The 12,109-nt window shown below is 48.2% G+C and overlaps 5 protein-coding genes across 5 annotated transcripts; 4 read left to right on the top strand and 1 right to left on the bottom strand.

Annotated features, from left to right (window-relative positions):
* Positions 1–754: 754 nt before the first annotated feature.
* On the top strand, positions 755–1,403 carry N7462_005507 (NOPCHAP1/New4 family protein; the record flags this gene model as incomplete). Its single annotated transcript, XM_057077225.1, has 2 exons — positions 755–1,141; positions 1,200–1,403. 2 exons carry the CDS (start codon positions 755–757, stop codon positions 1,401–1,403), a joined length of 591 nt encoding a protein of 196 aa, XP_056932805.1.
* A 1,203-nt stretch (positions 1,404–2,606) lies between these two features.
* On the bottom strand, positions 2,607–4,394 carry N7462_005506 (guanosine diphosphatase; the record flags this gene model as incomplete). The annotated part of the gene is made up of 3 exons (XM_057077224.1): positions 2,607–2,664; positions 2,723–4,064; positions 4,130–4,394. 3 exons carry the CDS (start codon positions 4,392–4,394, stop codon positions 2,607–2,609), a joined length of 1,665 nt encoding a protein of 554 aa, XP_056932804.1.
* A 503-nt stretch (positions 4,395–4,897) lies between these two features.
* Positions 4,898–5,587, top strand: N7462_005505 (putative translation initiation factor IF3; the record flags this gene model as incomplete). Its single annotated transcript, XM_057077223.1, has 1 exon — positions 4,898–5,587. One exon carries the CDS (start codon positions 4,898–4,900, stop codon positions 5,585–5,587), a length of 690 nt encoding a protein of 229 aa, XP_056932803.1.
* A 504-nt stretch (positions 5,588–6,091) lies between these two features.
* N7462_005504 (translation elongation factor Tu) lies at positions 6,092–7,593 on the top strand (the record flags this gene model as incomplete). Its single annotated transcript, XM_057077222.1, has 4 exons — positions 6,092–6,286; positions 6,344–6,606; positions 6,671–7,350; positions 7,409–7,593. The coding sequence occupies 4 exons, from the start codon at positions 6,092–6,094 to the stop codon at positions 7,591–7,593; spliced, it is 1,323 nt and encodes a 440-aa protein (XP_056932802.1).
* A 1,658-nt stretch (positions 7,594–9,251) lies between these two features.
* On the top strand, positions 9,252–11,545 carry N7462_005503 (uncharacterized protein; the record flags this gene model as incomplete). Its single annotated transcript, XM_057077221.1, has 3 exons — positions 9,252–9,324; positions 9,382–9,618; positions 9,699–11,545. 3 exons carry the CDS (start codon positions 9,252–9,254, stop codon positions 11,543–11,545), a joined length of 2,157 nt encoding a protein of 718 aa, XP_056932801.1.
* Between the last annotated feature and the right edge of the window lie 564 nt (positions 11,546–12,109).

The raw sequence follows: 12,109 nt of genomic DNA, 5'->3' as shown, positions 1-12,109 counted from the left end.
ATATACCAGCGTCTGAACGAGAAAAAGATAATACTCGGGAGCCTGGTACAGAAGGAGAGGTCGACACTGTGACAGAAAGTGCTAAGGACTCGGAGGATCGGCGACCTCGTCGGCGGAGTCGTAGCCGAAGAAGAAGCACCAGCCGACGAAGAAGTCGTAGTCGACGGAGGCGAAGTCCTAGCCGACGGAGAAGTCGCAGTCGCCGGAGGAGTCGAAGCCGATGAACCAGAGTGACGAAGGACCATGGAATTCGCGCTATTGGCTTTAACCATCCCATGTAATAATAATCTTGTACGATTAGAGGAGCGAATACATTTGCGCCTTTTAATTTTTCACCCATCTTTTCGCTTTTATCTCCATTTCTGCTTTGCAACCTGTATGAAATACAAACGATGTCCGCCGACGTAGCGGTCTTGGCCGAAGTACTCGATTTGGACTTAGCGTTATCGTTATCGCGCCTGCTCCACTCAAAAAGTTGAAATCGCCGTCGCGCGGCTTGACTTTTAACATAGACAACGAAGAATCCTGAATTGCATAAACAAGGCTTTTCCTGCTTGATTGAATACGAAGTCTTGTCACTTCTCTGTTATTACTTCCAGAGCTGGTCATTCTCCCGATTGTACAGCCAGCAGCCGAGACAAACCTGCCCCCGAACCAACGCTCGTCAGTTCCTGCCGATCGAAACGCCTTGAAATCGCATTGCAGGCGAGCAAGAGCCTGATACACAACAAGAAGGTTCACGATTCTAAAAAGAATGCGAGTCACAGAGTCCAAGTCAACAGAAAGCCCGCATGAGCGGACAGCAATTGATTCCGACGACGACCCGACCTCGTCGTCCGGTTCATCATCATCGGAGACGGAAAGTGACAATGACGTCTCAGATGACGAAGACGAAAGGATGCACGATGACAACCAAATTCCAGCCTTTACCTCAGCTTCATCAATACCTAGCATCACAGGCAGGCCAAAGCCTCAAATACATCGGATGGAGGGTGGCTCGGATCTACTGTCGCGATTGTCATCTTTTCTACCAAAGCTGAAGGATGCCAACGAGGACTTAGAAAGAGAAATCGCTGCGGGTAGGGGTAAAGATATGGTGCTTGATTCTGCAGGGGACGATGGGAAGGACTACATCGAGATGGTATGTGAACGGTTTTTTGGTCGCATCTGAAGCTTAGAAGTTTCGCTAACTATCCTAGAATCTTGGATTGGGAGTTTTAGAAGAGAAGCGCGATGGCGATAATTTGAGTGGCGATGAGGGGGATGACGAAAGCTCAAATGAAGATTTGGAGAAAACCAAGAGCCTACCCAGCAGGAATACTGATTCTGACGTCTTGGGGAAGTTGATGGGCGAGGATAAGTCGACTACGGATAAGCCTTCGATTGAGGAAATGCGTGAGTGATAAGATTGATTGAAACGACTTTGATACGTACAATATATCTAGCGCGCTGCATTATCTTTCATGGGTGGGGCGCAAGCCATAGTAGCTCAAACCAAGGGTACAATTATTCCTGGGAAGGAGCCATCGCTTTTGTAATTCCAAGAATCATGATAACACATGTATTCACATACCTGTCACCCTACAGAAAAGCCTACGGATGTCAACTACTACCTGAACTTCTACACACCGGTTGGCTCGTGATGTGAATAGCCATCCCCAGGATATAAGTGCAGAGTCCTTCAGGAATTCTTTTTATCTATATAGTACTCTCAGTCAACTCAACATTGTATGCATGACTGCCGATTCTTAATGTATCGAGCACAATGTTAGAAAAAAAATATGCATCTCCCGGGAAGATTGAGGTGCGCGGATAAGATAGGCTTTTACCTTTGTTTGAGGCATAGATCACACGACGAGGAATCGACTAATTTCTAGCTAGAACTGCGACTTAAGATCAGATCCTGGCTAGGACTTAGATATAGTAGCGTACGATAGTGTTTTTTCCCTTAATATATATGAGGGTACTACTTGCAAGCTAGCGGCCTAATAAGAGATATTGCGACCCTTAGCCCTAATAATTTCGACGACTACTATAGGTTATTAAAGCTTCTCTAAACACCTTCTTTTTCTACCTAACTTCGCTTTCTTTTTACCCCTATTTTATATCCTTTCCGTTTTATTTTCCTTAAGATTACTAGCTTATTATACTAGCAGGACGCTAGTTTTTTTTCGAAGGGAGGTATATATTACTACGTGATAGTATCGTCACTAATAGCCTTATCATTATTTGCTCATAGTAATAGAACTTTATCTTTATATCTTCCTTAAAACATAGCTGCTTATTACTAGTGTAGATGGATAGTCAAGAAGAGTGGACTAGTCTAAACACTTCATGTTTCACTTGAAGATTATAGTTTAGCAGACAGGTCCAGAAGATAAGAAAAAATATGAAAGAAATTGATATGAATTTCGTACATTTTTTATGCAATTCGCCAAATCTTCAAATAAAGCAAAGAGAAAAAAAATGGTCTAAATGAAGACAATCATAGAATGAAAAAAAGCGCATGTCGAGTATCTATTTATATGCATGGACCCATCACGTACTATGGTTGAACCATATGATTAAAAACTGTTAATTTTGAAAGATCATGTCGTGGTAGAAGCTTATGGGACTTCTTTGATGCGGCAAGTCCAGCCGGACTCCTGGCTGAGAAGAGGTAAGCTATGAAGAGATATTAGTAAAACCCATTACAACAAAACAATCAAAGAATGACACAAACCTGGCACCAAGACACCAGCCCAGCTCATTGTCCTTAATCTTCTTGGCGATTTTGACCTCGCGAGACAGAGGCATCTCATACCCAGTGTGCAAAAGACCCATCATGAAGTTAAGATCCATACACCAATCGGGGCGATCGCGAAGCTCTTCCAGAGCGTCCTGAACCCCTTCGAAAATACCCCAGCTGTCCTCGCCAGCACACACAGTGGCGGTAAGCTTGTGCAGTTCATCGATAGTAAACGAGGAGGGCATGCCCAGAGGTGCAGTGCGGTCGTAAAAGTACGAGAAAATATATACCTCCTCACGTGAGAAAGTCTTCTCAAGGGAGGGCTGGTGCACGCCATTGAAAGAGCAAGGAGCCAGCTTACACTCGCCGTCCTTCTTCAAAATCTTCTCGGCAATTGCGCGACACTGAGGAGCAGAGGAGGCGTCCTTGGGACCAGCCATAGTGACGGTAACTTCAGGGCCGAGAGGGTGATCATTGGGAAAGGTCACCTTGACCTCCTTCTCCATGTCGGGCTGAATGCAAGGGTTGGAGATAGGGCGCTTCAGCCACGAGAGATCCTTGTCATTATTGGCTAGCATAGCCTCCAGAACGACGCGATTCATGGCCTCGCGAGCCGACATCAGGCCATAACCAAGGTGAGAGTGTTGGTAGAGATCAAATTCCCGGCCGCCAAACTTCAATTCGTACTTGTGGTCACCCTCCGCCAGGTGTTCGGGCATACCGCCGGCCTTGCTCTTCTCAAAGGTAGGCTCGAACACGATCTGAGTAGAACCACCACCCAAGTCGAAAATAGCTGCAGTCGGTGTCTCGTCAGGGCCACCAATCTTGCCCAGAAGATAATTGGTGGTAATCCAGGCATAGACGCCTTCGTCAGAGCCATCCATGATCTCCACACCTCCCTTCTCGCGGGACACCACAGGGAAAGGGTAGACAGTTTCCAGACGAGTTCTAACTGCTTCCAGAATGTCCTTGCTCATCTCTGGACCCAAAAGACGCAATCCAGCGGTGGCCTTGACCGCAATGGGGGTGCAAGACCGGTAAGACTCAGGTACATTCTGCAAGGCGACCTCAAGAAGGGGATCCAGACTGCGGGCGGCACCCTCGGCATCTCCCTTGTAGGAGCTGAGACCAGAGCCACTGCCCTCCTTCTTCTTGGTCTGCTCAAAGACCTCGTTCTCGAGTTCCGGAGTCGAACCACAGTTATTGAATCGATAGACATGGATCCGAGAGCCGGTGCTGCCGGCATCAATCATGAGTGCATACTGGATGAGGGGCTTGGACGAATCGAATGGCTTAGTGCACTTTGTTGATACGCCAGAATTTGAGGGAGTTGGTTCTGCGACAATCCAGGTGATCAGTTTTGCTTGAATTAGCAATCATACTTTGCGGTCCAGCGCGTACCTTTGGTGAAGCTAGAAACTGTTGTTTTGGACGGAGAAAGCCACAGAAGGACCATGAAGATGAAGCCGACGATAGCGCCAGTCTTCAACCATCGCGATTTTTGACTTTGGGAAACCATATTGGGGTACTGCTTGTCTACCACTTGATTGTGCTCCGTTTGCCGAGCTGTGGAATCGTTACTCCGGGAGAATGAACGGTGACGGGCGACGGAATTGACGTCGTTAAGTTTTGGGGGTGGCTGTTGACCGTCAACTCCAGTCGACATGCGAGCAAACCGGTAGAAGATAAGAGAACGGATGGCGTTGAGGGCCACCGGGAAGCCAGAGGAATAACGACTGGAAGGATTAAAAGCAGAAAAGAAGACGAAGAACCATTGATCCTCCGGAAACACCAGACAGATCCAACAAGGAAACGGGAATAACGGGGGCGATGAAGGAGAAAGCCAGGAGAGAAAGGAGATTCAGGGTTTCAGGGTTTCCACCTGTGGCGCAGATCGCATGTGGCGGCGACTTGGAACTTTTGGCTGGTTCCGGCCATTTCCCCCGTTCTCGAACAACGTGACTTCCTTCTCCGTCCAGCAATTCGACCGAACCGCTTCTACACGTCTTTGACTCCGCACGGCTTCCAGGCGAGCTTCAAAGCTAGGACAATCTTGCTACGAGCTCTGTCACTGAGTCCAGAGAACAAAAAAAAAACTTCGTTTTCCTATATTTTCACTTGTTTTTTGCTTGTATCACTCTTTCCCCGCTCTCTCCCAGTCCTGCAAGAATGAACCACACTTGGGGTCTCGTGTCCACGGCGCAGGCCCTGCGCCAAACCTTCATCACGCCCCTCCGCACGCCGAAAGCCTCATCATTACGGCTATTTGCGCTGGCGAATGGAAGCCAAGCTCGATTCATCCAGCAAACCCGTCGCCTCGCCTTCCCGGACAAACGAACACCTCCCAACACCCAGATCAAAGATGAAGCTATTGGCACACGACTGGTGCAGATCGTCGACGAGGAGCAGGGCCTCCGACCGCCCCAGAGACTAGCCGAGGTATTGGCCTCCTTTGACCGGAGCAAATTCTTTCTTTTGCAGGTCTCTGGTGCAACTGCGGACCGGCCCCCGGTCTGCAAAATATTGAACAAGATGGAAGCCAGGCAACATGAAAAGGCAAAGGCTAAATCAGCCAAAGCGGGCAAGACCCAACTTAAGCAAATTGAGCTGAATTGGGCAATTGACGCCCACGACTTATCGCACCGCTTGAAGCAGTTGACCAACTTTCTGGAAAAGGGACGAAAGGTGGAAGTCGTCATGAAACGGAAGCGATCAAAGCGTCCGCCAACCGTCGACGAAATCAAGCAGGTTATTCAAAGCGTGTTGGATACTACAAGAGAGGCTGGTGGTACACAGGTCAAGACGATGGAAGGAGAGCCGGGGAAGCAGGTGATCATCACTGTGAAGAAGGAAACCTAATGCTTTCTTGGGCAAGGACTTGAATGGCTTACATTGATCATGAATAAATAAATCTACATTTCTATAGGTAGCATAGCCAAACATTCTGTCGAATAAAGTGCAGCAATGGACATGTCCCACGATGATACAAGTCCAGCACAACATAACTATTGTCCTAATCCAAGCCTAACTGTTGTCGAACGGGCTCAATTGGCTCGAGAGTACCATATTAGGCTAATGAACTTTTTCTTAAAAGATGGTTCAAATAGCAACCATGTTTTTTGCATGTAGACCTCACGGATCATATTCTCCATCGCGCAGACTGCTCGCATCCAATGTTTCGATCAATGGCTTATGACAAAAGTACTTCCGCAATTCGGGGCCCCTGATTGGACGTTATATGACTAAGCACTCCCTGATCCCGAAAATTTGGCTGTTGATTCCGCGACTCTTTTCTTCTTTCCCATCGACTTTCCTTTTTGCTTCCTGGTTGTCCATCGTTTTTTGGGGCTTCTCTTGTTCAAAATGTCGAGCATTTCTCGTTCTCTCAACCTTCTGGCGCGCACCAGCCGGCAATCCCTGCTCCGCCCGCGCGCCATCAACCCTGTCCGCCATGTCTTCAGCAGCGACAAGATGACCGCTCGTGGCCTTGCAACTGCTTTTGAGCGTACCAAGCCCCATGTGAACATTGGTACCATTGGCCACGTTGATCACGGCAAGGTGAGACTTCTCATTTTGGTAACTCAGATATCCGCCAATTTCACTAAACATCTCTAGACCACCCTGACTGCCGCCATCACCAAGCATCAAGCCTCCAAGGGCCTGGCCAACTTCCTCGAGTATGGTGCCATTGACAAGGCTCCTGAAGAGCGCAAGCGTGGTATCACCATCTCCACTGCCCACATTGAATTCCAGACCGATACTCGCCACTATGCCCACGTCGACTGCCCTGGTCACGCCGATTACATCAAGAACATGATTACTGGTGCCGCCAACATGGATGGCGCCATTGTTGTCGTTGCTGCTTCTGACGGTCAAATGTATGGATGGATCAATATAAATTCACCTGAAGTAGATCACTGCTCACATTTTTTGCTCTCCTAGGCCCCAGACCCGTGAGCACTTGCTGCTTGCCCGTCAAGTCGGCGTCCAGAAGATCGTTGTTTTCGTCAACAAAGTCGATGCTGTTGAGGATCCTGAGATGCTTGAGCTCGTTGAGCTCGAGATGCGCGAGCTGCTCTCCACCTACGGCTTCGAGGGCGAAGAGACCCCTATTGTCTTCGGCTCCGCCCTGTGCGCCCTCGAGGATCGCCGCCCCGACATTGGCTCCGAGCAAATTGAGAAGCTCATGACCGCTGTTGACACCTGGATTCCCACCCCCGAGCGCGACCTCGACAAGCCCTTCCTCATGTCCGTTGAGGAGGTCTTCTCCATTCCCGGTCGTGGTACTGTCGCTTCCGGCCGTGTTGAGCGTGGCCTTCTGAAGAAGGACACCGAGGTTGAGATTGTTGGTGGTAGCGAGGCTCCCATCAAGACCAAGGTTACCGATATTGAGACTTTCAAGAAGACCTGCGATGAATCTCGCGCTGGTGATAACTCTGGTCTCCTGCTCCGTGGTGTTCGCCGCGAGGACATCCGCCGCGGTATGGTCATTGCTGCCCCCGGTTCCACCAAGGCTGCCCAGAAGTTCCTGGTCTCCATGTATGTCCTGACTGAAGCTGAGGGTGGTCGTCGCACCGGTTTCGGTGCCAACTACCGCCCCCAGGTCTACCTCCGCACTGCTGGTGAGTTCTATCCTACATGAATATGATATTGTCTACCTAGTGACTAACAATATCTTAGATGAGCCTGGTGACCTCACCTTCCCCGGTGAGGATCAGTCCATCCGTGTCCAGCCCGGTGACAACGTTGAGATGGTTCTCGCTACCCACCGTCCCGTCGCTGCTGAGGCCGGCCAGCGCTTCAACATTCGTGAGGGTGGTCGCACCGTCGCCACTGGTCTGATCACTCGTGTGCTGGAGGAGTAAATGGGCCTTGCTCGATTTTGGCCAGACAGCCTTCCCCTGTTCTAACCCCTGTATTATGACACCCCCCATCTTCTTTCTTGTTTGTCTGCCACCTTATTATCACAGCGCGGGAATCACCTACTAGCACAAGGATCCGGAGGTAAACCGGAGTTTTAGCTTGGTTCTTGTTCATGTACCTTTACTGTTGTATTGAAGATGTTGGTTGTATCTTCTCCCCTCTTTTTGTGGAATGTATTCAAAATAAAATCCAATCAGCCAATTCTCCCATCAAAACATAATATTAATTACTAGAGAAACCTCAAGTGGGTTGCCTAGATAATTTATCATACAGAAACAGTATAACATTCTATATGCTCCGACGTGGTAATTGGTAGGGTACGCTCGGCCGAAATACACGGACGAATGGCGGATCCGCCGGACCAAATTTCGGACCAGCCGGATGTTTTGGCGTGGCTTTTAATCTGAGGCTGTGGCTGTTATCCATGTTCTTGTGTAAACACTTGGTCAATAGCCGACTTGTGACTCTTGCTCGGAACTGCACATTTTAGTGGCTTTTTGGGCTGGCTGAGTGTTTATCTTAGCTATGCGGGCTATAGTCAAGACTTTGTGGGAACTTGAATTTCTGTGGAAATAAAGACCCATGCAGAATCTCTTGTGCGGTATAAATACCAGACTACCTTGGTCCTAGAACTGATCTCTTGTAATCATGAATCTAGCGTTGCGTATTTGAGTCTCCAAGATAATATTTTGGCTCTACTTAGATTGATCACTTATATCCCCCCAGTTTATTGAGCTTCTTCTAACCACCCGCGATACTCGGTTTTTGGCATATGAACCAAAGAATTCCAAGCGGGTTTGAAAACGCAGCCCATATTGATCAGAGACATCTCTATAATAGTGGTATAGAATTCTTTTCATCTTTATGAAATTTGTTCTGGTTCAATTGAGGCTTGTCTCCTGGAAGGCTTTGCCACGCAATTGCATTGTGTCCGAAGATTATACAACATATCTGCACGCTATTGAAAAAAATTATTGCAAGCGAAAGGATAGAACAGTATTTGAGCTTCTAATTACATAAAAGGACAGAAGGCCCTGCTCATTCTTGTTATGCTTTTCTGCTACTTAGACTCACCTATTGGTTGAGCATATAGCTTCCGATCAAGACCGCCGACTGATCGCGAGATGTTATTGTAATAATTAATATTCACAGTTCCGTAGAAGGTTCTTTGTAAGAAAAATATCTTTCGTGGATAGAGACTGTGCCTACTGAGAAAGGGGAAGGTAACTTCTCGCAAGCATAGAAGCTGATGCTATATTGTTATTGACACGCACAGTATACTAAACGACAAGGCCCTATTTCCCCAAAGTGGTTAAAACCCGATCGGTCCCAAGACTATGACTTCTGTAAGATTCCTGTCTATCCACGTTGCTCTATTCTTGAATTTAACCAGCGCGTGCAAGGAGTTATCTTCTTCACACAACCATCTTTATGTTCTTTGCCTCGTCCAGGTCACCACGAAACATACATTGACAGGCCCTTTACACGGAGTAGCACCCTCTCCCTCTTCATCTGACTGTGAAACAATCGGCCTATCCTGACACTCATAAACCCTGGACAGGGGGAGGTCATCTGCCAACGATAACTCATTTCGCCCGGAATGGACTTTTGGAATGAATCAAATGGACCCCCGCGGAAGAAAATGCGAAAGGGGACGAAGAGCTGCACTGAATGTATGTTAGCCATTCATATCAGATCTTAGTGTATACTAAGTATCAGCTCTGCGACAGGCCGACGTCGAAAAATTCGCTGCACTTTCACCCCAGGTCGTCTAGCAGCATGCAATGAATGTCGCCTGAGGGGTTCCATATGCATCGATCAAGAAAATACCTCAGATGACCCCACTTTTCCCACTGGCTCTGGACAGGGAGACCAGCGATACAGCCTTCGGGAACGTGTTGCGCACCTAGAGAATGTTGTGCAGGATCTTGCAAAGAGGCTAGACCAACAGACTGCTGCTGTTCCTTGTGAGTAGTTGAAAATCTAAAAGACGTCATTGTGGTGGAGTATCTCTAAAATGCTGCGATTATGCTAACTTTACACACAGCTGCTGAGGCACCCGGCACTGACCTGGAACAATGTCTCGAGTCAGATCAACTAGGTCCATCTAGTGACCAAATCCAGAGTGCCCCAGTATTGCAATTGTTCGACAACTATCTTGTCAGCCGACGGGAGGACTCATCAAGCAATGATCGATTCACAGGAGCCAAAGATATGTCTCCAAAGGCACGAGCAGTACGTGCTGAACTTCTATCATTATTTCCATGTGAAGAAGATATCTACAAGATTTTCACTGAAGGCTTCAAATTATGGTGTATTTGGGACGATGTGAATCTTCCCGACTTGGGAATCGAGTTCAAGCTTAGAGCGCATCTCAGCCAAAATACTATTGCTCCTGCAGAGATAGCCAAAGCACTTGTGTGCTTTTCCGTCAGTGTCATCCAGTCGCCTCCAGAATTTGACTTCGGAGCTCTCAGGAACCCTATTGATCCACAAGAATTTGCAGCTCGCTGCACTGCGGCAGTGGATCGCTTGGTTGTCCGTGATGATGACTTTGCGGCAACGCTTCCTGGCATCGAATGCCAAATGTTGCTGTCCAAATTTCATTTGAATGAAGGTCGACTGCGGAAAGCCTGGCTGGTGAACAGACGAGCTATCGAATTTGCACACCTTGCGGGAATGCACCTATCAACTCGGACACCGCGTCCATCAGACGGTCTCTTTGAGAGACGACTGAAACTGTGGTGTGCGCTGACAACAACAGATCGATCCCTAAGTCTGATTCTTGGTCTTCCCTATGGGGTATCAGAGGCATTCTATCTTCCTCAAATAGAACGTCGACTGAAATCGACGACTTCTCCTGCTGAGCCCTACCTGCTGCGCATGGGCGTCATTACTGGGCACATGGTTGACCGTAATCAGAACCCAGCGGAAATGTGCCTAGAGACGACGCTGAAGCTTGATCAAGAGCTTATGGATGCCTGGAAAGCCATGCCGAATAGCTTCTACGGCACAGAACCTGGCCCGAACGAGAGCCGGGAGCATTTTTATGAACGAGTCCCACTGCAGTTTATGCCTAAAGTTCTGCGAGCCCTTCTTCATCTCCCCTTCATGCTGAAGTATCCCTTCGATCCGCGTTTTAGCTACTGTCACCAGATAGCCATCCAGTCTGCGCGGGAGGGGTTAGTGTTATACAAAGTCCTTCGGTCCATCACCAGGTCTTACCTTTGTAAGATGATTGACTTTCTGGCTTTTACCATGGGGATGCTCCTCATTGTTCATCTTCATGGCCAATCTGAGGAATCTTCAGAGCCCAACAAAACCCGGGATGAGCAAGATTGGAAACTCGTTGGGGAGGTTGTCGGGATTCTTCGCGAAGCTTCATCTGAGTGCGGTGGCTCTGTGGCTGCAGAATCTGCAAATATCCTCGGCGCAATCTTCCACACTCGGTCCCAAAAGAGAAATTGGACATCTCTGGCGACATGTAAAGTAACCGTACCATATTTTGGTACTATCACTGTCGGGGCTGGGGCCAAGTTCTTGAGACCAAAAGACCAGGACCCAGGCATCCCAAATCCTCTGCCATCTGCGACTGCATCATCTAAACCCAGTCCAAACCAGCTCTGTACTCCTCCTATATCAGACTCAGATGGAGCTTCCACTTGTCACTCTAACACTATGAACCCGAATACCCCAATACTTGGTGCGAACGGTGCTACCGGCTATCCGCTCCAACCATTGTCCCAAGGCGATGATCTCGTTCCAAATACGTTCGCAGGCCTCGAATCGAATACGTTCACGGGACTTTTTGACGATTTTGGACAATTCACATGGCCAAGTCCGGACGTGGACCTGGGGTTAGACCATGGCTGGAATCTAAACTGGTTTGAGTAGAGATTACTTTGCCGTGGTCGAATCTCCGGCAAGTTTTATATCTATGCCTAAATTGGTATTATTGAGGATAATTTGATTCCTAGAAATCTCCACTATAGACTATCAATTATTTTATTCGAATTATATTGTACATGAATGCACCGAAACTGTATTTTAGTTATGTGGGGATCACCGTATAGAGCAAGACGTCGTGCTTGGTCGGATCAGAGACGAGAGCGACTGGGAAAGTCAGAATCTCTCAAGACAGGTACCTATTGAGCATAGAAATAATTTTTGCAGTCTAGAATCTGTGCAATAGTATTGACATATAGCCATTGTAGACAGGCCGATCTAGACCAGGTCCAAATGTGGTGGTACTCATCGTCATCTCCGGCCCGCGATAAAGGGGTTATGTAAGACTGTTGTCCCCCAGCAACGGGACGAGGGATCGAACTATCGACCTCGGACCTTTCGCGGCACTCGTGCATCGGCCTTGTGATCGTCCTGGTTGAATCTCCGACTGACCTGCGGTTGCACTCTGCATGATCCACCTGTCGTCCCGACCTTGTCCACTCCCGCTCCTCT

The sequence above is a fragment of the Penicillium macrosclerotiorum genome (genome assembly GCF_028827735.1).
Source record: "Penicillium macrosclerotiorum strain IBT 26536 chromosome Unknown utg000006l_segment0_segment0, whole genome shotgun sequence".
In the NCBI taxonomy this organism is placed as follows: domain Eukaryota; kingdom Fungi; phylum Ascomycota; class Eurotiomycetes; order Eurotiales; family Aspergillaceae; genus Penicillium; species Penicillium macrosclerotiorum.
Note: the sequence above shows the minus strand (reverse complement) of the source record. Positions and strands in the feature narration are given on the sequence as shown.